Source organism: Galeopterus variegatus, unplaced genomic scaffold (genome assembly GCF_000696425.1).
Source record: "Galeopterus variegatus unplaced genomic scaffold, G_variegatus-3.0.2 Scaffold589, whole genome shotgun sequence".
Lineage (NCBI taxonomy): Eukaryota > Metazoa > Chordata > Mammalia > Dermoptera > Cynocephalidae > Galeopterus > Galeopterus variegatus.
The window spans coordinates 371,291-397,982 of record NW_007726700.1 but is presented as its reverse complement, the minus strand read 5'-3'; the positions used below and the strand labels follow the sequence as shown (position 1 = coordinate 397,982).

Below are 26,692 nucleotides of genomic sequence, written 5' to 3'. Positions count from 1 at the left end.
TACAGGATAAGAGTTGAGCTAATATAGTTTTAATTTGGAGGCTGATAATAGGGCATATACTTGCATTTTCTCTCCTACTTTTTTCTTCCTGAGAGTGTACTGATATAAAGTTTACATTGTAACTCACTGGTGTTGAAGATTGGCTCATAAGGTCCTTTACTATTTACAAAGCATTTTCTGTGTATATTTTTTATTATATTCTCACAGTAAATCCTTTGACATAAGTATGGCTGATATTTCTGTTTCACAGTTCAGGAATTCCAATCTCAGAGAGTTGAGTAACTTGACTTAAAGTTTTACTGACCCATTACATGTACAGTGACTCCTTGAACCCAGATCTTCTGATTTCAAACATAGTGCTAAGTTTACTACACTAATCTATTATGTTCTCTAAAGGGAACTTGGAAATGTATCATTATTAGTTCTAATTCATATAAAGATCACACCAGTTATTTTTGACAGTGAAGCTTTCCTATTTAAAAATGCAAGAGCAAAATAATAGAATTCTTCAATCACATGGCTTCAGTGATTCCCATGTTTAACAAGTCATATGATCAAGAATCATTTTTTTAAATACCTAATTTTAAATTTTACAAGGTGCAGCATGATTCTCTTCTAATTTTCTCTTTGAGGTAGAAAACAACATGGAATGGAAATTACCATTGATATTTGTACCATTGATATTTGTCAATATTTCTCTAATAACTTAATATTTCCGCCACAGTGTGAAACTCAGAATTAAATGTTCTGCTGTTAATAAGTCTGCAGACTTATGATCTCTGCTGCATGTAACACTTTGCTTATCTGGTTGTACTTGCTCTTATTTCTCTTTCTACTTTGTTGATTGATCTCTCTCAATTTTTTTTTTTTTTCCATTGGTGGTGGTTTCTTTCCTTACTACTTAAATAGTAGTCTCAAGACTCAACTTACTCATAATGCTTTTAGGTACACACGATGCTCCTTGAGCCTTCCACGACTCTTTCCCATTCCTGCACACTTTGATGTCCATGTCTTTGTTGAATGTTTTTCCTTTTGCTAGGAGGGTCCATTTTCTCCTTTTCTACTGCCCTCTTTCCTAGCAGGTTCCTACTTATCTTCAGGGTTCAACTCATCCGTTATTTTCCTTGAAGCCTTCCACTAGTCTTTCTCTTCAGTCAAACTTAATCTTTTCGTTCTGTCATAGTGTTTGGTTTATTCCTTTAATATATCTTCTGTCACACTGTCTTATAATCTCTGTTGCCTGTGAATTCATTATGGGAAGAACTACTCTTTTATTAACTGTTGTCTCTTGAATGCTTAGCATGGATCCTGGCATATATAGCAAGATATTCAATAGAAAATTGATGAATGAATGTGTTAGGTATAATCACATGATGTTTTCAGTTCATTTCAATCATGGGGAGAGACAGAGAGAGAGAGAGTTTGTTTGTTTTTTTAATGGCTTACTGTCTTCATTTATTTTCAAGGCTGGATAGCTATCAACCTATATTGCTTATTGCTTAATTTTATTTACCTATATTATATTTGTTAATATAACCCATGAATTAAATTCATTTGATATTATGAAATTGTTTTTTGTTGCTTGAACTAGGAATTTAATATACATTTTGGATGAATCTGCATTGGGGGTCTGTTTGGCAGTGATTAGTGGCCATTGTGGGAGATTAACTTTGTAGATACTCCAAATGTTTGTTTTGAAGTAATCTTTCAGATTGTGAAAATTAAAATTTTAGCACACTTTATAATTCTTTGCACATTATCATATTTTTTACAATAAGCATTTTTAGTTAAAAATAAGATAGTAAAATTTATTTGGCAACAAAGTAAAAAAATTAACTCAGGAAAAATAAATATTTACACCTCAGAAGAATGGTAACTAACACCAACCCAGGAAGTTATAGAGGGAGAGAAATTAATCTGGAGACTGACAGTGTGTGCTTTATGTTGGTCAAGTCTAATAGCTCATATTTTCTTCATCAGTAATATTAAGCTGTTATGAGAAATTGGTATCTGAACATTGAAAGCTTTAGAAAATAAAATCATAGCTTGATTTCTGTGAAATCGACTGTAATTTGAATGGTACATTCTTTCTAGTGAGGAATAGTAATTCATTCAATGTGAATACATTTCTTTAAATCTTTGCAGAATTGCAACTTAGCATTTTTATCTCCTTTTATGTTCCATTGTATTACGGACAAGAAATGCAATGCAGCCCTTAAACCCTAAAATGCTAAGGTAGAATGTCATGTAGTATTCCATATTTGCAATAGGTTTCCTCTGTTATTTTAGGGTTTTTTTTCCTGTGAAAACATGTCAAAGAAATACTTGTTATTGAATATTTTTGCTATTTTATGGGAGGCCATAGAATACAACTAACCCATTAGATTATTAGATTTGATAATCTACCATGTTGAAGGTCTACCATGTAAATATAATTAACTCGATTTTTGTTTGTGTTATGTAAAAGCAGCTTTAAAAATGTGATATATATTCATTAGTGTAATTGTATTTTGATTAATTTGTAATACTTCACATGTTTTTTGTTTTTCCTTTGGAGGATTGGATAGCTTTAGTCAAAGCAGCTGCTGCAGCTGCAGCAAAGAATAAAACAGGGAGTAAACCACGAACCAGCGCTAACAGCAATAAAGATAAAGATAAAGATGAGAGAAAATGGTTTAAAGTCCCTTCAAAGAAGGAAGAAACTTCAACTTGTATAGCCACACCAGAAGTTGAGAAGAAGGAAGATCTGCCTACATCTAGTGAAACATTTGGTACAGAATACGTTCTTACATTGATTCCTTATGACACTGGTAAATTCATGCGGGGAATGAGTCAAATCCCTTGGCTACCTGTAATTTTGAACATATAAGTAAATTAATAGGCTTTTATCTTAGCATAATATGATGGCTAACTTTTTTAGCATCTTACACAGAAGTATAATGATCTAATTTGGGTACTTGATGTTTGATGCTCTTAATATTCTTCAATAGAAGTGAATTGAGATTTTGATTTGTAACTTCTTGGTGTAGTAGGTTTTTCTTTGAGCTTTTTTTGCTTTGTGTTTTTTCTTCAATCTCATTTTAAATGCTTCTCATGTATTTCAATATGTAATATGAAAAAAGCAGTAAGCTAGTCTCTTCCTGCTTTTCTTTCTTAATGAATAATCACTTAGTAATCTTATTTCTAATATTTTAGGCTAGAGGGATTTGTGTTTTTTAAAGTTAAAAAACAGATTAAAAAACTAATGTGCAAAACATTTTTACTATCTTGCTATTTAAAAGAAATGTGTATTAATTTTGGATCCTAGATAAACTCTCATATATGTGTTCTATTAAAAGTAGGACTTCATGTAGAGAACGTTCCAAAGATGGTCTTTCCACAGCCAGAAAGCACATTATCAAACAAGAGGAAAAATAATCAAGGCAACTCGTTTCAGGCAAAGAGAGCTCGGCTTAACAAGATTACTGGTAAACTACAATGATTATTTTTGGGGGGAATGGAGGGCTTGAGTTTAGAGTAGTTTATTTTTATTAAAGTAAAATGTGTCTTTTGGATCAATGTCATGAACTGGTTAATAAGAAAGACAGTTACTTTCTGGTTCTTCAGGGTCAACATCTTTCAACACTGTCAACTTTTTCTGTTGTGAAACGTGAAAAATATCACATGTCTTCTTCCTACCTCACAGGGATGTTGTGAGGATTGATAAGATTAAATGTTACAAAATTTCATAGTTTTTAAATCACCTTGGTGGTAAAAGTAGTTTCTATAAGAATTAAATTATCTGCTTCTGTCCGTCTATGGTGATATAATTTTAGAGGTTCTAAATATTTTTATGCATTCATACACTTGACCAGGCTCACTTAAGGACAGTACCATATGTGGTTGGAAAGATGAATATCTGGATTAAATTAGGTCCTGAATTTGTTAATTCCTAACGTAAAAGAACTTCTATGGGTTTTCGTCTTGTTTGTTTGTTTTATTTCTACATTTATCTTCAGGTTGGTCTCTAGAATCTGGGCTTATTTCCATGTGCTATAGGAAGGGAAGTATCAGTGTTAGGGTCATGGAAAACACTGAAGTTCTAGCCTGGTTAGCATTTATAGAGGAGGGGATTGAAGTATTAGAATTTGCACCAGTCGTACTAGACCTCATCACTTCCAAGTCCTATTCAACCTAATGATTCTAGTCTTTAAAAGAAATTGTGAACGTATTTTATTTTTCTGTCTATATGTTAAAATGGGAGCTTAAATTCTTTAATGATTCAGTCATACGTTCTTATTTTAAGGACAAAATTATTTTTAGCACCTTTGCCTTAATAAAGCTGTATAAACCTTTGTTGGCATTTATCTAAATAACTTGATCAAGCTTGGTTTCACTGTCAGATCTAAGAATAAACATAAATTAAATGTTTCGACCATTTTGTAAAGAGAGGAAGTCCACTGAATGGTGACTCTGGAGCTGAGGGTTTTTTAGAACCCCTGTTTTACTGTAGTGGTCATTTAAGTGATTATAATTGGTTTCAACAGGTGAGAATATTTAGTCTCTTTCCATTTGTTTATATTATTTTCATGCCCTTCTCTGATAAAGGATATTTTTGGCCCCAGGACAGGAAATATTTCAAATCAATTCACCCCATTACACCTCTTCCTTGGAAACTATTAGCCTTGGAGAAAGCCAAAATGTTCACTAAGGGATTATTCTGTGGCAACTTCAGACAGCAGTTTTGCCTCGAAATATGGAACCCCGTGCTACATGCTGGGTGGAAGTGGAATAGTACTTCTAACTCCTGTGATACAGAGATTGAAACAGCATTATGGGAAGAGTCGAGATGAAGGAAGATGGAGGTGAGACTGACATGGTACGACAGCCAGCTTACCAGCACCATGTTTTATTCCTTCAATCTGGACAACCTGCTTTTAGTTTCAGTCAATATACTCTTACATGTGCATTACTGGCAGGTTCAAGCTCAACGTTTAAAGAAGTTAAAAAAGAAAAAAAGAAAAGAAAACAGCTGAGCCTATAATGGTGTATTATTTCTGCATGGCCTTGAAAAGACAGTAATGAGAAGAAAAAAATACCATTTTACCATGTGCCTCGAGATATGATACTGGTTGCTTAGTAACACCCTGTGCCCAGTGGAGGGGCTTTCTCTTCACTTTCCTTTGGGAATCTCAAGTGAATAAGTGATACTTTGGCAGTAGCAGCAAAGCATAAAATTTTATGAATGTGAAACCATTGGGATCTTTTCCCTTTATTTACTCAGAAGATTAAAGTGTACAATATATGATAATCTTTTTAATAGTTCCTTTCTGCATCTGTTTCCTTTTTTTTTTTTTTTTCTTTTTCTTTTTTGGTGGTCGCCGTCTGCATCTGTTTCTGATTTCATGTTACAACTATGTGATGCAAAAAGGCAATAGGCATTGTAATATTGTCTTCAGTAGCTGAAACTCAGGCTTGCCTCTGTACAGTAAATTTCATTAGTAGTTCATGAGAAGAAATGAGAACTAATATAAGACAGCAGTTTTGTTTTGGAATTATGGTATATTTTGAATCTATCAATCTCACATGTACGTGTCTTTTTGTCCCATCATTACTGAGAGGAACGGGGCTGGGATCATGGCAGCTTGCTCTGATATATTCCACCTCCCCCCCGCCCACCCATCCGTTTTATTTATTTTTTAAATAGTTCTAGCTAAAAATAAGTGGACCAGCCACTGGATAAGTTTAATTCATGTATTTATTCACTCTTTCTGTTCTCTTCCCTAGGTACAAACCATACAGTGATTCCAAAACTGATTAATGTATAGCGAATGATGTAACTAATGGCTTTTCTCAAAGCTTCCAAGTAGATAGATATTAAAAATAGAGTTGCACGGTATATACAAGTGTACTTCAAAAAGTTTGTGGAAAAACTGAATTAAAAGATAATATGAATCTTTCCATGAACTTTCTGAAGTACCATCATATATATTCTTTCGGGATCTTATTTTTCATTATGCAGTGTACCTTGTTGATAGTTATAACGTATGCTTTGTGCATACTGATTTAAAATAGACAATTTTACACAAAATCAGGAGTTCATACTTTTGGGACAAAGGTGCAAGCAAACAGTTTGAATAGATTTAAAAGTACAGATTGTCGAGAGGGTAAAAAAAGAAATTTAAGTTAGTAGATGACCTGTTTTTTAATAGTTTCTGAGAGTTCCTGGAAGTTCAGCCAGCTTAGATATGTTTGTGCTACTTAAGAAATTTTTAAAATAATTTTTAAAATCTCAAGGTTTTAATTGACAAGTAACATGTTATTTATAATATCAAAATATTGGACTCTTGATCTCCACAAAAAGATTGTATTTTGAAATCCCTGGATACAAAGTAGGTCAAGAATGTAACCACTTTGCTCTTTCTTTGTTCCTTTTTTACCATTTCAATCTGTGTTTTAAAATCTATTCTGGAGAGCTGTGGCCTCTGTTCTATTTATTCTTATCGGCAAGGAGAGACCAACTGTATGTTTTATTGCGGAAGTAGAGTATTGTGAAGTTGTGGCTTTATTTGTGGGTGATATTCATAAATATTTGATATTCTGTATACTTCTACCTAATGTTTAAATATTCTCTTGAGGTTGCATAATGCATTCTTTTAGGATAATTTTATTCTGTAGATATATTCTTGTGGAGGAAGGCCTGTTAATAATGTATTGATAATTAATAAGTATTTCCTAATAACTAAACTTAACTTCATTTGTATCTGTTTCCTTCCGATTAATTCTTCTTATGTTCTATGGCTTTTGCATTTCTTCCCAGAATGTCAGCAGGTCAAGATAACAGATTTAGGACTGCCTCTTAAGGCAGAAGTTAGAGTCCTCTCCTCAAGGACCTATTTTATTATTTGTCCCCTTTTCCTGTTCATATTTAGTAACTCTTTTGTAAGTTGTGCATATAAAGCATAAAAAACTTTTTTTGGATAATACTCGGGGCTTTTGATTTCTCTAGATACCAACTATTATATTTTTTTCCATCTAATTTTAAGTAGTTTTTCTTAAATGCCCCATTACTTTTTATGAGCACATATTTTCCTTCCCAAACCATTAAATGGGAATGGCTTTTAGTTAATTGGGTCTATAATATCGTAACATAAATTCACAGGTTATGGCTGAATTTTTTTGGTTTATTTTTTTTAACTTGTTGTACCTTATTTTTAGTTTTGTAATTTGACATCTGTTTTATCTATTGATGAGTATTAAAAACTATTTTACTACCTATATGAAAGGAAACAAAAAAAAGATATAATTACTTAATATATTGAGCAGCAAATATTTGTCCCATTTGAATAGCACTCAGGAATACCTGTAGAACCTCAACTCCTGGCAAAAGAAGAACTTGATTTCCTAATCATTTTTCTTTTTATTTCAATAGTTCATTGATTCTCAAGAATATTAGCTGGACAAGGAAAACCTAGTGAATGTGGTTTTAAGTGTTAAAGAAATAGTCCATGCTACATCTTTTTTAGTCATGTAAAAATATGTTCAGAATATAGTTAGGACTGAATTTATGGATTGAGCACTATTTTTGTAAAATTGTTTATATGCTATTTTTTTTTCCATTTAAATCTACATTTGATATGGTATGAAACTGGGACAAATTATGTAGATTGTTATTTTAAACTGGGTCAAATACCAGTTTTAATGTCAGTTACTGATATGTCAAAATCATTATTTTACACTCAACCTTTTCCGTTTTAAATTACAATCCGAGTGCTTAGATATTCAACTTTCTAATGAAGGAAAGGTGCCTTTTGCCTAATTTAATATTTCACTCTAGTACTACTTTAAGAATATCATTTTAAATGCAAATTCCTACCTAGATCACTTGACATCTTTGGGGTAGTTATCTGATAAGGACACGTTGTCTTTTGTCTAGCTCTGCGTTATGTGGTATATGGGGATGCCTTTTTTTCCCTATTAAATATGTTGTGAACAACTTCAGTAATAGAGGTGATATAATTGCTGTAGTTAGTTTGCTATTAAGTTGTCAGTTGTTAAACATGTTTCCTTTGAAGCAGAGGTTTAGTATGGCCGACTTTGAAATGACTTTTCCTGGCCTTTTGTGAGCAGGGTGGCCATAAACAAAGACACATACTTGTTATTTTACAAGGATTATAAACCTGGCTTCATTGAAGGTGTATCTGACAGGCTGAGCAAGGAATTTTAACCAAGTAAATGTCTTTAATTTATTAATTAAAACAGAGTTTTAATGTTTCATGAAATTAATTGTGCTTATTTCAGATAAAATATTCTGTCTTCTAAAATTGCGAGTTAGTGGTATACGTTGGAGAAAACTGGACTTTTTTCATTATTTGTAGAATTAAGCTATAATATTAAGTTCACATGTTCTAGGAAGGACCCACACTTTTTTTTCCCTCTGAACATAAAATGAATCCATCAATGTTTTTGGATCTCTTGTTAGAAGATAAGATACAACTGGACATAGAGATAGACATGCAAAGATTAGGATAAAAGATCCAAGTGAAACTAAAAATGGGGAGAATTTTTTTTTTAACTTAATACAACAAAAAAAATCTTATTTTATTTTCTAGATATTTGGAAGGATTTCTCATGTATCAATGCTAATTCTATATTTTATTTCAGTTGTAAGGACAAAGCCCATATTATAAGTATTAGCATTCTAAGCAATCAATGTGGACATTAAGCCATAGAATTTTAAATTTTCATAGAATAAATGTGTGTGTGTGTGTGTGTGTGTGTGTCTGAGGGTGTGCAAGGATCTCATTAAGATTAATATTTTAAAAATCCCCAATAACTCTCAAGTTCTGATTCAGACCCTTGAATTATTATTATGAGTGTTTGTATTTTTGAAAGGCAAACATTTTAGAATATTTACTTCCTGTGTATTAAAAAGTATGGGAGACTTCAATTGCTAACATTTTTAAGAAGTTAATTAGAGTGAAAATCAATATTTTTTCTAATAAGCAATTTCTGTACAATTTTTCTCAAGGTTTGTTGGCATCCAAAGCTGTTGGGGTGGATGGTGCTGAAAAAAAAGAAGACTACAAAGAAACAGCTCCAATGCTGGAGCAGGTATGAAATGGTAGCATTTGATTTTTTTCAAGGTTCCCACTGGAATGATCACGGAGATATAATATCTGCGTAATTGAATTTGCCCTTTTGATCAGATATGGGAATAGGAAGATGATTAATTGATGATATATTTTTAATCTGCCTTCTCCAAGGTATACAGATAAACTACAGACTTCATTAGTGTTTGTTTTCGATAAAGCTTTTATCTCCAAAATTTGAAGGCCTGGAGACAGGCATCCCAGGGTATAAGCTTCCATCCAACCGGATCACCTTTAACTAGCTTACAAAAAGACCCTTACACAAATACTTTTCATTTGTGAGTTAAACAGGGTTTTTTGACATCTAATAAAGCTTCTTTTGTAAGAAGTTTCTTTTATATTGTAATAATTGGTGTTGTTAGACTGACTATGTGTTTTATGAATTGATCAATGAGCCATACATTTTTGCTAGGATGTATATTTTAATAATTACAAAAAAAAGAGTTTAAAAAACTATTAAGGGTCTTTCTTTAAACCACCTAATAGAGGAATTTCAAAGTGAAGGTTGCAGTTGCTAGATTTTGCCTTGGCTACCTTCAGGTTCCCACAATACTTGTACATAATGAACTGTGCATGCTTTTACATACTCTAAGGGCTTAACTTCTTAGGCACTGTAAGACTGTAAGAACACAGTAATAGCCATAACTGAATTTCCTTGGTTCTCCTGTTTTAAAATCTGAGCCTTAATGTAGTTTTAATATATCCTTTTTGTATTGTTTTAATTTTCTTTATTAGTAACCTAATAAAGAAGGCTTTAAAATGAGTATCTTTGCTCTTCTCTATATGCGTTTTAAAAAAATAATCCAAATTTAATTGATATTGTATTGAGTTTTTCAGGGTTATTTCAGGCCTAATTTGATAACAGTGAGTTGTTTTGGTGCCTCCACTAATGTTGTATTAAATCGATAGTCTTTTAAATTGATTAATATGTCAATGAATCATACCTTCTGATTTTCTGTGATCATCAAACGGTTAAGTCTTTGCCGTTATTGTCAGTATATCAACCAAATTTTAAGTGACTTTTTAAACTATGTATTATTATATTCAACGTCCCAGATATAACAGTATTTTGTATTTTCACCACTGTTTATGGTATTCTCAGAATGCGATAAATCAGGGACTTGGGTAATAAAATGTTTCTGGAAAATTCATTACAATGTCAATCTTTTTATTACACAATCCTGCTGAGGTGAATGTGATTGTGAAAAATACTTATTATATGTGGAAGTTAGTGTAGAGGGCACTGCCCATTTCAGAGAGAAGTACAGAAAACAACATTTTAAAATTGGGTTAAAGAAAGAAAGGAAAATTGAGTAACTCGGCTCTTCTATCTGCATAATTAAAAAATTTTTGAGAGTCCTTGCCAGTTTTGTAACAAAGAGACCAATAATCATTAATGAAACTTTGTAAATTACTTTAGATTTTGAGGAACATTATGCTGTTCCCTCATTTTTTATCTGTCATTCAGGTTGATTTAAATGTGCAAATGTTTTGTAACTATGCTACATGTAAACCATGCTTCAGAGGTAAAAAGCCGAGTTATAAAACTCTTAATTACATCTCAGTTGCTATCAACAATAGACCTAAAGGAGAGGTGTTGATTGTCATTAACCTCTGCCGTCCTAATGAGTTAAAATAATGTCACTCATAACATAGATTGATAACAGGCCTATAGTCAAAACTTACTGTGCTAATGGGTTTATTTATATTTTAAAAAACCTAAACTCTGTGGTCTTGAACCCGAATTCTCAGATTATTGATAATAGATTATTTAATTGTATTAGGGAAATGTTATGTTATATTTACTTTTGGATTAAAATTGCATTAGATGCATAATAATTCAGTAAGTTTTTTTAAATGTTAATTTTTCCTTGTTTAGAAGTTAAGGACCTTATCAAGATATTAATTTAAGTTTTAAAATTTTGTTTTATAACTTTGTAATTCAAGAGTAATGGATGCTGTAGTGATGTCTTTCACATATGTGAAGATGAACAATAAAATTGTTTATTTACAAGTAATGGCTCTAATTACTTTCCTGGCAACACCTTTTATGATAAGTTTAGGAATACTTTCCATTTATGGAGTACTTTTTGAAATGTTTAATCTGCACTTATACACATGTATAATGAGTAAATTCAAGAATAGAGATGGCAACTGAATGAATGGGACACTTGACACCAGGCCTTTTATGTGGTATGTCCAACATGCCCATCTGTAGAGCATTCAAAGGTGCCCTACTTAATACCAAATATACACTTTTTTCCCCACCAAAATTCGAGTGCCTTGCATTTTAGTGGGAACAGAAGTATTTATTTATTTGGTCCCCAGACAGTGATCTTTTATATTCCAGAGAACTCCAGGCCACAGACCTGATGGTCGTCCCTCACAAAAGATGTGGAAGTAAAAAGGTTTCTTGGGGAAAAGCATGTTGTTCATGGTGTTAGCTGTTTGACTCTTTGTAGAGGCCTATTGTAGTATAGATTTTAAAAAATGTATATCATATATTTTGCTCTTAGATAAGTATATCAGAAAGAGATTTAGTATAGGCATACCAGCACCATAGATTACAAATCCATTCAGTGTGGCTATTCTCTGTTGTCTTGGAACAGTGGACACATTCACACATATTTTTACTTACGTAGGATATTTTACTGCCAAATGAGTAAATATATTCTTTATGAAAGAACTGACAAAGTTCCAATTTTTTTTTAAAAGTATCAGTTGGCAGGAAGAAGGTAAAAACTTTCATTTAAGAATGCGACGTATTTTGTTTTTAAATCCAATGTTTTTAACTTACACTTTCTCTTTGGTTTTTTTTGTTGTTGTTGTTGCTTGTTTTGTATTGTTTTTTAGTCTTTTAACTCTATATTGCTGGTGGCTCTGATTTCATGATGCATTACGCTTATGAAACTCTAGCTTTCAGCACTAAAATGAGTTAAAGGTAATGTTTTGTTAATTTGGTCATTGTTTTCCTGTTGAGATCTTTCTTTAAAGGGAGACTGTCTACTTAGTCCTCCACATTGAACTTGATAAAGGAAATTATTTTATAAGAAAATATCTGAAAGTCAAAAGCTTACATGTATTCCCTTAATGCCCTAAAACATGAAAATGCTGTTTATTTACCTAATTATTTTTGTCATCGGTAATTATGGTTCCAAAAGAGGTATATTTAAATTTAACACACAATATTTGTCCAGTAAGGTAACATTTTATATGCTAAGAATATTATGAGTAACATTTAAAAAAAAAAAATTAGACTAAAAGTTGACAGCATCCCTTTAAAGACAGCCTATTCAACTTTTAGTTAATAATTTGTGGGGTTCTTTTTGGTTTTTCATTTGTAATAGAAATGTTATATGTTGCTTAACAATGTTTTTGGATACTAAAGTTGCTTAACGATCAAAATAGAATACAAGAACAAAAAATGAAGAAACCAAAATAAAAATATCAATTTTTTATTATTTATTCAGGCGATTTCACCTAAACCTCAAAGTCAGAAAAAAAATGAAGCTGACATTAGCAGTTCTGCCAACACTCAGAAACCTGCACTGTTATCCTCAACTTTGTCTTCAGGGAAGGCTCGCAGCAAGAAATGCAAACATGAATCTGGAGATTCTTCTGGGTGTATAAAACCCCCTAAATCACCACTTTCCCCAGAATTAATACAAGTCGAGGATTTGACGCTTGTATCTCAGCTTTCTTCTTCAGTGATAAATAAAACTAGTGAGCACAGATTTTTGAAAAATAGTTACTTATCCTGTAAGATACATTAAAAACAGTTTGATTGTAGTTATATTGTATTTTTTATGAAATTGCTTTTTAAAAACTCAAATTTAAGTGGATATGATAGGGAAGGCTTGAAACTATTTCAGGGGCAAAAACCATAGACATTTCTTACTGATTGATTGTTCAGAGTACTGCTGGTTGAGAAACCTTACTATTTAGGTAACACAAATTCCACAGTAGTTTGACTCTCCTCAACTAAATCCAAGCACAGTGAGAGGCCTGATTCATTACAAAAAAACAAAAGAAAACAAAAGAAAAACAACAGAAAGAGATGAAAAGACCCATAATGGGTATTTTTACTCAACTCCTAAGACTATTTCTGTGGATAGATTTCGTGTCGCCCAATTGTCTGTAATCTCCCTCTGCATTTTATTCATTTTTATTCTAATATTTACAGTGCAGACTTCAATTTAATCTTATTAATGAAGAATTCTTTCTTGATCATATTTTTAAAGATTTTACTGTTTCAGTACTGCTAATCTTTCAAGAATTAACGATCTTTTTAAAAAGAGCCTTTCAATATGGGTTTGGATATACATAAGACAAGATTGTGTTGACCCTGAGTTTCTCATATTAGTTCAGTGTTCTAAGTTAGAGATATAAAAAACAGTTACTGGAAAGTCACTGGGTAATGATACTTTTCTTTTACTCTTTATACAACAAATGAATTAATAACATGGTCAATAAATGAATGTCACACATTTCCTTATGAACTATCCAATATTACTTCCAGAATAATTAAAGATGATGGCATTGAAAAGACTTTTATCAAACATATTAACCTTTTTTCTGTTTGATTGCCATATTTTTTCTACACTTTACTTTTCAATTTTTGATCAAGTTTTGTTTTTTTGTTTTTGTTTTTATTTCGCTCTTTTTAGTAAATGGGTAGGAAGAATGGGAATGGAAAAACTAAATTGTTTCTTCCTAAGCTTCATTTTATTATGGCATTTATTATGAAATAATATCTTTAATAGTAACTAGAACGTCACATGACATTGATAGGCATTCTATTTTGAAATTATTTTATATCCACAGTACTATAGCAATTGAATTTTATTCACTTTTTTAATTAGCACCATGTCTTTTTCATTTTGATTGTTGTGAAATTGCCAAAACATCAACCTCCTTAGAACACTCTTATTTCCTCTTTCTAAATTTTTGGACTATGTAATCCTGCCTATTCTAAATAGTTAAGTGTGTTTATATGCCATGTACAGTGAAGAAATCTAAAAGTTTTTTTAAAAGACAGATTTCCAGATATTTGTGTTATATCGTTAGAAGGTGCTTTAATGACTCACCAAGTTAGTTATTAAAAAACAAACAAAACACACATATGAGGGCACTAGCAATATCATACTTTTAAAAAAATTATCTTTGCCCACAATAAATACATAAAATTTTTGTGTTCAATTTTTTTTAATGAATCAGGCCCAGACATATGTTTATAAATATCCATTTGGGGGAACAAGTATGGGATAAAATTATTTATATTAATTTTACTTTGGCAAGTAAAACACTAACTCTATAATGTGTGTCAGATTTTTGTCACCTATGCCCCTGCCTTTTTTTTCTTAGAGTTTCTAGATGTGTAATGTAGCAAAAGAGAGAGATAGATATATATATATTATTTTTTCCTTATTTTTTTGCTGTAAAGAGACTATTTTCCCAAAGGAAAAATGGCAATTTACACAACGATCTACAATTAGAGAAATATAGTCTGTCACTTGGGGGAGCTACTTGAAATTAATGTTCCATGTTATTTTCTTTTAATTCTAGTAGGTGTTAGACTAATATTAGAATTTTTGATTAACTCTTTTTATGAACGAGGGCACAATTTTTGCCTTTGATTACCTTTGGAACATGCCATTTCTTGTGGATATCTTATAACAACATCAGAGGGCAGAATATGAATCATTTTTCCCATTTATCTCCTTAAATATTATAAGATGATCCTGGTATGTATCTGCTTCGTGAACATTGAAGATCTTTTTCTAGGTCCTCCACAGCCTGTGAATCCCCCTAGACCTTTCAAGCATAGTGAACGGAGAAGAAGATCTCAGCGTTTAGCCACCTTACCTATGCCTGATGATTCTTTAGAAAAAGTTTCTTCCTCTCCAGTCACTGATGGGAGAGTATTCTCCATCAGTTCTCAAAATCAGCATGACTCTGCAGTACCAGAGGGTAATGTATATTGATTTTCTATAGAACCAAACACAAAAGAAGATAAAAAAAACTAACAGATAAAGATTATTTAGAATATTAAGAAATTTCTGCTTTTTTCTTCTTACATCTTTTGGGTTTATAAGCACTTCATTTATTCTACAAATATTTATTGAGTGCCTTCTTTGTGCCAGGCACTGTTTGATTTATGTAACACTTTAATCCACATTAATATTAACTTAGCCAGTTAATCTATGTTAATATTGTTATTTTCTTCATTTTGCATAGGGCCTGATGTTGCACATTTGCCACTTGAGAAGCTGGGACCCTGTCTCCCTCTTGACTTAAGCTGTGGTTCAGAAGTTACAGCACCACTAGCCCCAGACTCCTCTTACCACAGTGAGTGTCCCAGGGCAGAAAAGGAAGACACACAGATGGTTACAAATCCTCCTTCCAAAGCAATAACTGATGGAAGAGGAGCTCCAACAACAGCAGGTAAAAAGGACTCATTTTGTAAGCTAGGCTTGCTGTTACTGGATGTAAACATTTTGATGTTTAACTACATTATTTTAATTCCTGTACAATTCCTTTTCATAAATAGTTTTATGTAACATTTATAGAATATTGGATTTCTCTGTTTTAAAGTTCTTTTGTGTGACAGTTTTACTGTCATGTTCCCTGGCCAATTTGTTACCTTGTCACTTGAATCTATTTCCTTCTCCATGCTTCTTTCTTATATCTTTATTTCTACTAAATAGAAATTATTAGAGCTACGTGTAATTGTAGAAATTCTTACTTTTGAAGCCAGAAAATACTTAACGGGATCAATACTTATGTTTAAAGATTTTAATAGAATTTAATATCTAAAAAGCATGTAGTTTAAATTTAATTATAATCCCACATTGGGGCAGAATCTCACAAGCTGAATGTAATTTATTGTAAAGTTTTTGGGGGAGTCTAATATGTAAAATTAGCCATGCTTAATAACACATTTTTTGGATGACTTTGTGTTATTTATTATAATCTGAAAGCATTTGGAGGTATTTTACCAAGGTGATATTTTAAATCTAACCAAATGTTAAATTTATATTTCCCTTATATGGTTGCATTATTTTATTTAGAAGTTTTATAAAATTATAACCGCATCCAATGGGTACATACAGCAAATAAAAGACAAATACTATTTTCAAATGTTTTTCTGGTAAATTACTAATGTGGAATTAGATGGGTAAAGGAGGTCTGAATTGAATCAGTTCTGAATGGAGAAAAACATAAAGCACTTTGTTGGTTTGCAGCCAAGTGTATTGGTGATAATTGTATTTAACACCATGTTCCCTGAAACTGCTTTATCAGCTCCATGGATGAAACATAAAATAGAGCTTGCTCTTTTCTAGTGATCGTGTATATTGAAATAAAATAATTGAAGTAACTTAACAAACATGTACCTATTTTTTAGTTTACTGCCTTTACCTTATTCCTTCTTTAAAAGTAAAAATGTTACTTAATTAAGGTTAAATATACAATTTCATTCTATCTGTAAATGTTGAAGTTATTTTACACACGATGGTGTTTATCTTGTTTAAAATAAAAAAAGAAAGAAAAACAGTGTCCAAATCTGAAGATTCGTAGGTTTTAAAACATTTCTTATAGTTTCTCAAATCTGATTGTGTTTTGACTCATTTTCTAAGCCTGGTCTTTTCTGTAGGGTAGTTACTTTTTCTTTCTCCTTTTTCCACAAAATTTCTGAATTATCATGACCCATTGAGATATTTTTTCTGATGACGATCTTATGCAGTTCTTTAATAATCTGGAACTTACTAGTAACTGAATAAATGAAAAATATATTATAGTGATGTATATCCACTGGGAAAATTATTTTTGGATGTGTATGTGAAAATATTTATATTTTCCTTGAAATACATATATTGTAATAATAGTAACAAGACTGAAATATAAACCAATAGAAATAGCTATATGGTAACTAAGAGTGTTATGTTAGCGAGGTTACATATCATAAAAATTTCAAAATAGTGATTGTGCATGGAAATTCTTGACTCTGATGATTTTGCTTCTAACTAGATTATTGGCCTAGTCTTTTTTTCAGGATTTCTGGCGTATTTGTGGAGATATGACTGACTACCATGGGGGCATGGTTCTTGTTGATTCTTATAATGGTTAAAATGTGAAAGGCACACCAATGTTCTTGTCTTTTTAAACTTTAACAATAAATATTTGGGAACATAAAAGTCGTAAGACAGTTTAGATTTATAACATGATGAATTTGTAGATTTGTTTGTGGATGATTGAGGATCATCTGTTTATGGTGAGCTTAATAGCACAGAGGCTGGCCAACTTTAATTGCTTATATCAAGGAAATGCATGGTTTTAAATGTTTTGTACACAGTATTGAATGGGGGGAGGTGAAATTCTAGTTTGTTTCTTATGAGCCATTATAACTTTTTATTTTTTGAAGGCCGTAATGGAGTTTAGGTCAGATTCTAATTGGACATCTTTTGATCAAAATGTTGTGTGTGTATCTAACTTGCATTGAAATTCCGAGTGGTCTGCATGCTTTTCTCTCTTAACATTTTTGTTATCCACCCTCTCTACACTATTTTGCTGTATTTGTTAGACTTCTGTCTGCCCTCCAAAGTGTCTTATATCTCAAGTCAAAAGTGCCAGGTTTTTATGTTTTTTGGCTTTTTTAATGTGTTTGGTTCGTTGATGTCTGCTTATATATAAAAGTAATCAGAGCATGTAGTATATGTAGAACATTTCCTGGATTATTTTTGTCAAACTGAAACTCTTGGGGAGTTTAGAATGATGAGGATGTTAGCCATTAATAACAGACGTGGGTTTTTACTTTTGTGTGTGCAAGATACGTGCACACTGCTGAGTTTCACAGTAATGCTAATGGCTTGATGAGGTGATGCAAATGATCCAATTATTATATACACCTACTTATAACAGGTTAATATTTGCTTTAATTGTTTTTAGAGTAGAGATAATGAGCTTGTACTAATCTATCTGCATTCTTCCACTGGGATGAATGCCAACGTGACTAACCAAGGTTAGGAATACTATTGCTGCCCACATTACCAAAAACAACAATGGGCACCTTTGTAAAAATTGATACCTTTGTTTTCATTTTATTCTCAAAATTCTTTATCTAACAGAGCCAACCAATTTTAGATAGGGATACAGTCTCTGAATGACTTAATCCTGTTAATATTTGGGAAGGTAGAGTGGATCAAGTTTTTTAATAAGTAGCCTTTTAAAAAAGAAACTTTTCATGTGCTTTCAGGCACCTCAGGCCACAGATATCTATTGTTCCCTTGTCACAATTCTCCCTTAAGGTAGGAAGCACAATGTGTACAAGATATAGAATCAGCCTTTAGGAAATTTAAAATCTAGAAGAGGCACAAAGCTAATAACTGAAATATAAATAATTACTTTAATATAAGTGCCTTAAGAGGTATAGAGTGCTGTTGGGTGCAAAGGAAAAGATAGCCCTCAGGAGGCCTCAGGTAGTGAAAGAGGCAGGACAGTCTCTTAAGAGGACTTAAGGTCAGAAAAACCCATCTGCCTCTTTTCTTCCTTTCGTTTAGCAAAAGTTAAATAAATTAACCTTCTTGAAACTCCACTTTTCAACTGTGTGATGATGAGATTGTAGTCAATGATGTCTGTGTCACTTTTGGCTCTAAAATTTTGATTTTTTAAATTTATTATATCATTAATTATACAGTTGATAGAGTCTAAGTTTATTCCAAATGAAAGATCATGATATGGTAGGACTGTTAATTTTCAACTTATACTTTTCGAATATTCTTAGAAATGGTAACTTCTATTCTTAGTAACTCCCGTGAGGACAAAATTGGGATTAATAGATTGTATGGATATAATTTTAAGCCTTTTTAGGTCATCCTATGTTGAAAGAAATACCTTTAGTAACACATCTTTATTTTCTTATTTTTAAGCAAACAAAGTACACCAGTATCAAGGAATATTTTTACCTCTGTTTTACTGCAGAATATTTTAGTTAATATTGATATAAATACTGTATTGACATGATTATGAAGACTATATATATATATATATATTTTTTTTTTTTCCTTTTTGTCTTTTTTACTGACCGGTAATGGGATCGCAACCCTCGGTGTCGCGCCCGTACCGGGGACCGGCAACGGAATCGCAACCCTCGGTGTTGCGCCCGCACCGCGCTCAGCCAGTGAGCGGGAACCGGTCTCCACATGGGATCCGAACCCTCGGCGGAAGCACCGCCGCGCTCCCAAGCGCCACCGGGCCGGCCCTGAAGACTATATTTTTATAATGCCAGGATGCTCATTAGCTTGCCACTAAGTTTTACAGCAGTGTCAGATGAAATTCATTAGGATTTTCTTCAGTATCAAAGTCATATCTTTTGTTAGTTTTTGAATGAAATGTAGATAAAGGTAAATATTGTGTAAATTTATCATCATAGTTAAGATGGTTGGACTCTTTTTATTGAATCCTCTGTAGAGAGTCCATGAACTATGTTATTAATTGGTTAATATAACACTTTTTATCACCAAGGAAAAACAGAGGTAGGTCATGGGGTTAGTCTGAGTTAGCATGATGAAAAAGCATGTCCTAAACTCTTATCTAATCTGACTGTGGCTGGTTTGAAATGGCCTTCATTTTTATTCCAGTATCTTACATCGACTTTATATTTACTGTTTAAAAGCTTTTTTGATTTAAATTGTTTTCAATTTATTTTCCAGAATTGTTCAAAACAAAACTGCAACTGGAGATTCTGTAATCTACCTCCACCCCCATACCAAATGTTCATGGCTTCTACAGAGCCTTGGGTTTCCATGGAGAGCTCAGGGATTGCCTCTTTTTTAGCCAGAAGAATCTGAGATATTTAGTATATTGGCAGGGGCTTGAGAAGTCAAATCCCTCTACATTACTAGTTTTTAAATTGTGTGCATACAGGCATGGTTCAGAGATCTACTTCTCTTACTTTAATCAAAGTAGCTACATTTGTGTTTTTGTATTTGTTTTTGTATTTGTATTATGTTACAGAGCAAGGGCTTTCTGCCCAATGCACATAGAAGCCAGTGCTGTAGTACCAGGTTTTTGAGAAAAGAAAGACTTTATTGCAAAGTGGATCAGCAAGGAGATAGAAAGAAAAGCTCAAATGTATCTCCTGGATCCAGAGCTGGTCAGGTTTTAAATGTTTGAGGGATTAGCTAGCTCAGTATCAGCATGTGGCAATGAAGCTGCTGGATGCCAGATTTCTTTGTTAAAGAACCTCTCCCTTCATACAAGGCATCTGGAGGTCAAGGTCCTTTTCTCTGTGCATGCTAAGCTTATGTCCTATAAGACAGCTTATAAAATAACTTTAGATGGGGAGATAGAACTAGTTTCAGCTGGTTTTAGACGGTTTCAATACTGCCACATAATATTTTATTTGATGAAAATGTTCTGTTGATAACATTTATTCTAAAAATCACTATCCTATAAACTAATATTCTAGTACTTTGGTTTCCAAATTCTAGCACATGGTGAAATAAGGACAATATAGTGAACTTCTCATAAAACTAAATTTGTTCCTTTGTTGAATTCTAGAATAGGTATATTTTGTTTTTCTGTTTCTGTGTGAATATTTTCAAAAGTCCTGCCGTTTTTCCATATGTGAATATTTATTTTAATATTCTTACTTGTGTAAAATGTTGACAACGTTTTGTTCATCCCCCAGTTTTACTTTTGAGAACCACTAGAACATGTAAAAACTGAATCTAGAACTGGCTCTCCTGAGAACACTGTGGGAATGACTGCATATCTAATCTTCTGTACTAACTCCTCTTTCTGGAGCCGTAGTTCATAACCATTTTATTTGTCTTTGAAGTACCTGAGGGGTTGCACACATTCCAGTCAGTCAAGGTAGCCCAGTAAGGCAATTCCTGTACTCTGACACCCCGGCCCCACCCCGGGAGATTCCAAGCATCATTGCCCACCTTTCGCCCTGGAGACCCAGCGCTCAAGAGAAGTAGGAACCAAGGAGGCAATAATCATTGTCAAGTGCTGCTTCTGAGTATATCTGTACTACTGCTGATGATTTAGAAAGCACATTTCTCATTGTTTGCATTGTAAATGCTTTACCATTTTCAAGAAAATTTTATAAAATTTGTAGTGTCTATGACAGAAGGAAGTGATGCATTTGTTCAAGTTTTGATAATAAGGAAATTTGATCATATTTCTCTTTGATGTCTCATTTTTTTTTCTGTCATAACAAATGGAGATTATCAATATTCTTAATTTGAACCTTACTTATTGGCATTCGATTTGAGTTGAGTGGTATTTTTATATTTTTGTTATATTTAATTTAAATTATATGAAATATTTGAAGATGAGTGAAATCTACCTTTTTTGATATTGTCATAGAATGATTTAAAAAATCAAAAACTAGTAAATGGTATTAAAGCAAAATTTAATAAACTACAGTTGTATTTTAAATGCACTATAGTATTTTTCTTAGATTAACCCTACCCACAAATAAGATATTAGATCGTAAATGGTTGAGTTGAGAAGTTTGGGTAAATGTGTCTGTGTCAGATAGCTACATAGTTATTAAGGTGCAATATCAGTATTGGTTTTAAAATGTGTTTTAGACTGTTAGATAATAATACCTAAGTGTCATTAAGATTGAATATTTTTATGTGTAAATATGCCTTTGTATTTTACATTTATTGTATTTTACATAGACCAAAATAGGTTTGTAGACTAGGTCTATTTTTACTATTATCATTACCTAACAACACATTCATAGTGGAGTTCAAAGGTACAAGTTGTTTTAGGCAACAGTAAGTTAAGTTTAAAAATTTTATACAGGTTGTTGAAAACCAGTATACTTTATTAGGAAGTTTAATTTTTCTTTTGGATGATCTGAATAGCACTCGTGTCCTATCATTGAAGCAGAAATAGTACATGGACCTACTACTCAAATGGATTTTGACGTCTTCTGGATTGCCAATGGCTGTGATGCTAAAGTAGATCTTTCCTAATGGCCTACTACAATTATCTTAATTTGTGTGTGTGTGTGTGTGTTCTATGCTTAGACCTATACTTTTGCTATTTGTGGAAATGGTGTAATCTCAAATTAGAGACATTAAATGACATTCTCAAAGTCATACCCCTAGTAAGTGGTGGAATGAGGATTTGAACTTAGGTAGTCTGAAGGAACAAAAATTACTCTTAATTTATAAGTTTTGAAGTAAGAAATCCCACTTTTTTATTTTAGTTCAGGCAGTAAAACGAGGTAGATCTTTAGAAGAAGAGTCTTGAGTTGAGTTTTGTGAGCAATGGTAATTTAAAACATTGTCCCATACTTTCAACTCTTTAGGACTAAACTTATATATTTTTCTCTTAACCCACAGGAATATTGAAAACAGAAAAAAAAGTGAAATTGGAAGAAAAAACCTCAACAGCATTTGGTATGAACAGAAAATAATCTCTAAGCCAAAAGACTTTAAAGCTTGACAGAGAGGGAGGACATAGTCTGTCCCTTACTTTTTACCTGTTAATTCTTCTTTAGGTGTAAGTGATCATCTATTTTAGTACTTATTAGTGTTAGTCAGCTCCAGATAACATAGTTTCTTAAATACATTTCTTGTAGTTTTGTATGTATTTTTTGTCAAGGAAGTCTCTGGCTTCATATGAGAACTGTTGTGTTTTTGAGCATCTCTAGTTAAAATTATAGCTCTTTAAAAATAAACCTACATTTAATATTGTTGAGACTTAGAAGATGGATGATACATTAAAATTTTTTTTTTGGACTTTATTTTTCAGCATACCTTATTAAAAAAAATCACTGTGTTTCGTGCTGTCTTTTCTGTCTTCTGTGCTGTAATGACTTAAAGTTATGAAATAATGGATAATAGTCTTAAATCTTCTGTAGATTAGCTAACTGGAGCCTAAATCATTGAAAGCTGATTAAATATGGTTGGTAAATTGCAGGTTACCCCATTCTATGTTGAAATAGTAGCTACTAGAATATATGTGATGTTTTAATTTGAAATAAAATGTTCTAAGATACTGTTCTAACATCCTCTTATTTTCTTTAAAGTATATATAGTTGGGGAAAAGAATGAAAAATTTTAGGAAAAATCAGTTTAATGAAATAAGTTTTATTCTTCACATTCTTAGCCTTCATTCTAGTGTACACAGGGAAAGTGTTGAAAGACTGAAGGAGTTACTTGTGGATTGATTTAATTGTTTTTGGGTTTTTTTGTTTTTAACTTTTCCAAAGAAAAAAAGTCCATCCAATTTTTTTGTTAATCTTCTAATATATTTTCTCACTAAATTATATATAGAAGTGCTGAGTCTCCTCAGTCAGGCCTTTTTAAAATTACATATTTTAACTTCTTGCCACTTCAGAAAATTAAGTATATTACTCGTTGAAAGGTTTTAACTACTGTCTGTGTTAACTTTAAGGTGTCAGGAGTTGGGATTTCTCAACACTGCTAATGAAGATCCCCTCTTATAGTCCAATAAGCTAATAAGGAGTTCCAGACTCATGACATGAACAGTTTAATTGAATCCATCCACTCTAGGCAGGTGACTGGATTAGCTGATTAAAACATAAATGCTGCTTTTAGGTTAACCACAAAGGAACAACACAGCATTAGTCATGATCACTAAAGTGTTCCTTTTTATCTTTTAGGTAAAAGAAAAGAAAAGGATAAGGAAAGAAAAGAGAAGAGAGACAAAGATCACTACAAACCGAAACAGAAGAAGAAGAAAAAAAAGAAAAAGAAATCTAAGCAGCATGGTAAGTATGCTAAGATGGTTATTCCCATTTTTTTAAAATTCAAGATTCTTTCAACTCTCCCCTTTTCTTTTACCAACATGAGGTATGACAAGGTCCCCATGTTGTTGAGAAGGGTCTATAGCTTTACTTTATCTTATAATTTTGAAAATATACAACTCTGTTTTACTATGGTCTATAAATTAATCATTGCAACTGATTAGAGAAAAAGTCTCTAATTTTCCAGCATTATATTGGACTGTATACCCTGACCAGGCACTCTGTAGCATAATAAATGAATTATTCTCAATCCAGAATTGTAAAGTCCCTCAAATTAACTTTCAAGAATGAGGTGAAATAAAGATATTTTAAGAAAAACTTGAAAAAATAACAGAATTTGCTGTCAGTAGTCCATTTCCAAAGGAAATCCTGAAGGACATACTTGAAGGCAAAAGGAAAATGATAAGGAAGTTCTGAGATGCCAGAAGACACGATGAGCAAATATGTGTAAATATGTGGGTACATCTAAACATGGACTATATAAAACAATTTGATTTGTGGGGAAAAACAAAATGCGAACAAAATATGTAATAGTAATAGCTTATTCGTTGGGAGGGGCATACTGGTATTTCATTGTTTTTAAGCTTGTATTCTTTTGAAGGAATGAAAGAAATGTGTTGCTCGTAGGCTCTAAATAGTTAAATTTGCATGTTAAAATTTCTAACATAAACATGAAAAGAATAGAAGCATAGGATATAATTTCCAATGTAGAGGGGAAAAAAATATAGTGCATAAACCAGCCGAAGAAAGCAGTAAAAAGAGAGAAAATCATAGGAAAAGGAGAAAAATACAAACTACAAAATAAGATATTAGAAATAAATCCAACTGTATCAGTAATTATAACTACATAAGAAAGATTATCAAAAGATTTCAAAATCCAGTTGTTTGTTATTTATAAGAGACATACTCAAATATAATGATACAGAGAACAGAGAAATGTTGAAAATAAAAGTATGGTAAACAAATGCTAACCAAAAGGATAATTGGAGTAGATATTTTAGTAACAGATAAAATATTCATTAAGGCAAAAATTGTTCCTAGAGACAGAATGATATAATGATAAAAGGTTCAGTTCATGTTATATTTTCCTAGATTTAAAATTTCTAAATCTTAAAAAAAATAAAATAAAAAAATAAAATTTCTAAATCTTATCACAAATAATATATCATTATATCTTTCTTGGTAATTAATTAATTAACAAAACTAAAAAGTATTCTGTTAGGAAAAGAAAGATATTAGCAGCAGAGTCGATCTAATAGACCTATATAGAACACTGCACTCAGCAGCTACAGAGTATGTAGGTTTCTCAAACAGACACAGGTGTGGAGGAAAATGAAGGAGAACACATGTTAAAGATGGAGGGACTCTTGCTCGCCAATATTTAGACTGTGTCAGCAGAAATGCAAATAGACTGGGTCAGCAAGAATTCGCAAGGCTTAACCGCAAGCCAAGAACGTCCTATTGAGTTACCTGGGAGATGGGGAGATATGGGAGGGGCTTACAGCTGGCTAAAACATATAATTCATGCTTGTAGACAGTAAAGTTGCTTAGTGCATGCGCTAAGCCCAAGAACTTTGTGTCTGGTTTCTGGTTGCCCACCTCCCTAGGCGGCAGCCCCTAGCTTAAGGCATGCCCTGAGCAACTCACCTCACTGTACTCTTGGCAGAGGCTACATGTAGTCCCGCCTCCTGAGACCCCCAGTACCAAGAGAAAAGTGCACAGGTGTTTGTTAAACTTGAACATATGATCTAGCTTTAGGCAAATATCAACAGATTTTAAAGATTGGTGTAATAGAAACTCATAGTTTCTGACCGCAGTGTAGTTAACTGGAACCAGTATCAAAAAGATAAAAAGGCCCAAGTGGTTAGAAATCAAGCAACACACTTCTGAATAACTCATGGATCAAAAAGCAAGCCCAAAGGGAAAGTGAAAATGATGTTAAGAACCTGAAAGATGATGAAAATATTGTATGTCAAAACTTGTGAATGTACTTAAAATGGAGAAGTTAGAAAAAGAAAATGTATTTTCATACATTTTTATATTGTATTAGAAAAGGATGAAAATCAGCTAATACTGCGGCTAAAGAAGTTAGAAAAGAACAAGGATAAATCCAAAAAAGTAGAAGTAATAAACATAGCAGAAATTAATGAACTAAAAAACAATATGCTAGGAAGAATTAAAAAATGAAAATTTAATTATTTGAAAAAAACTAAAAAAATCAACGAACCTCTGGGAAGGCTGATAAAGAAAAAAGATAAAATGCACAAATAAACAATATTAGGGATAAAAAATATATACTATAGGTGCTCCGGACATTATAAAGAAGATTATATAAACAAGTTTATGCCAATAAACTAGACACCCAATTGTCAGTGCAGGGACAGCCAGCTATTGAAGTCAACTTATGCCACCCACATCAGTGAACTGAGGTCTGTTCCAGTATTTAGTAGCAGACACAGAATCTTATATGCTAAAATACCTATGAAAGTGAAGAAAGAGATAACAGTGAAGAAATGATAAAAAACAAAATAAGAAGGGGACCACACTTTATAGCAAAATGAGGGCTAGAGAAAGCTTATTACAATGCAGTAAGTGGTAACTTGAGAGAAAGAAGAGTGATTAGGATAAATAGAAAAAATTGCAAAGAAAACTTGCACCTTAGAATTTCAATCGGCCACAAAGAGCCATTTAAAAAAATAATACTTTAAGTGTTTATATATATATATATATATATATATATATATATATATATATATACACTATT

General features: G+C 32.2%; 1 protein-coding gene across 3 annotated transcripts in view; it reads left to right on the top strand.

The window, feature by feature from the left end:
- Nucleotides 1-26,692, top strand: part of PHF20L1 (PHD finger protein 20-like 1) — a 71,299-nt gene that overhangs the window by 24,681 nt on the left and 19,926 nt on the right. For 2 of the 3 annotated variants that reach the window (XM_008570294.1, XM_008570292.1), the window contains 8 exons: nucleotides 2,558-2,771; nucleotides 3,342-3,467; nucleotides 9,011-9,093; nucleotides 12,602-12,854; nucleotides 14,916-15,101; nucleotides 15,369-15,575; nucleotides 22,499-22,555; nucleotides 23,785-23,892. In XM_008570294.1, coding sequence (XP_008568516.1) covers nucleotides 2,558-2,771; nucleotides 3,342-3,467; nucleotides 9,011-9,093; nucleotides 12,602-12,854; nucleotides 14,916-15,101; nucleotides 15,369-15,575; nucleotides 22,499-22,555; nucleotides 23,785-23,892 — 1,234 coding nt within the window. Of the gene's footprint in view, nucleotides 1-2,557; nucleotides 2,772-3,341; nucleotides 3,468-9,010; nucleotides 11,150-12,601; nucleotides 12,855-14,915; nucleotides 15,102-15,368; nucleotides 15,576-22,498; nucleotides 22,556-23,784; nucleotides 23,893-26,692 lie in introns of those variants that run through there. The other variant, XM_008570291.1, reaches the window with a different exon arrangement.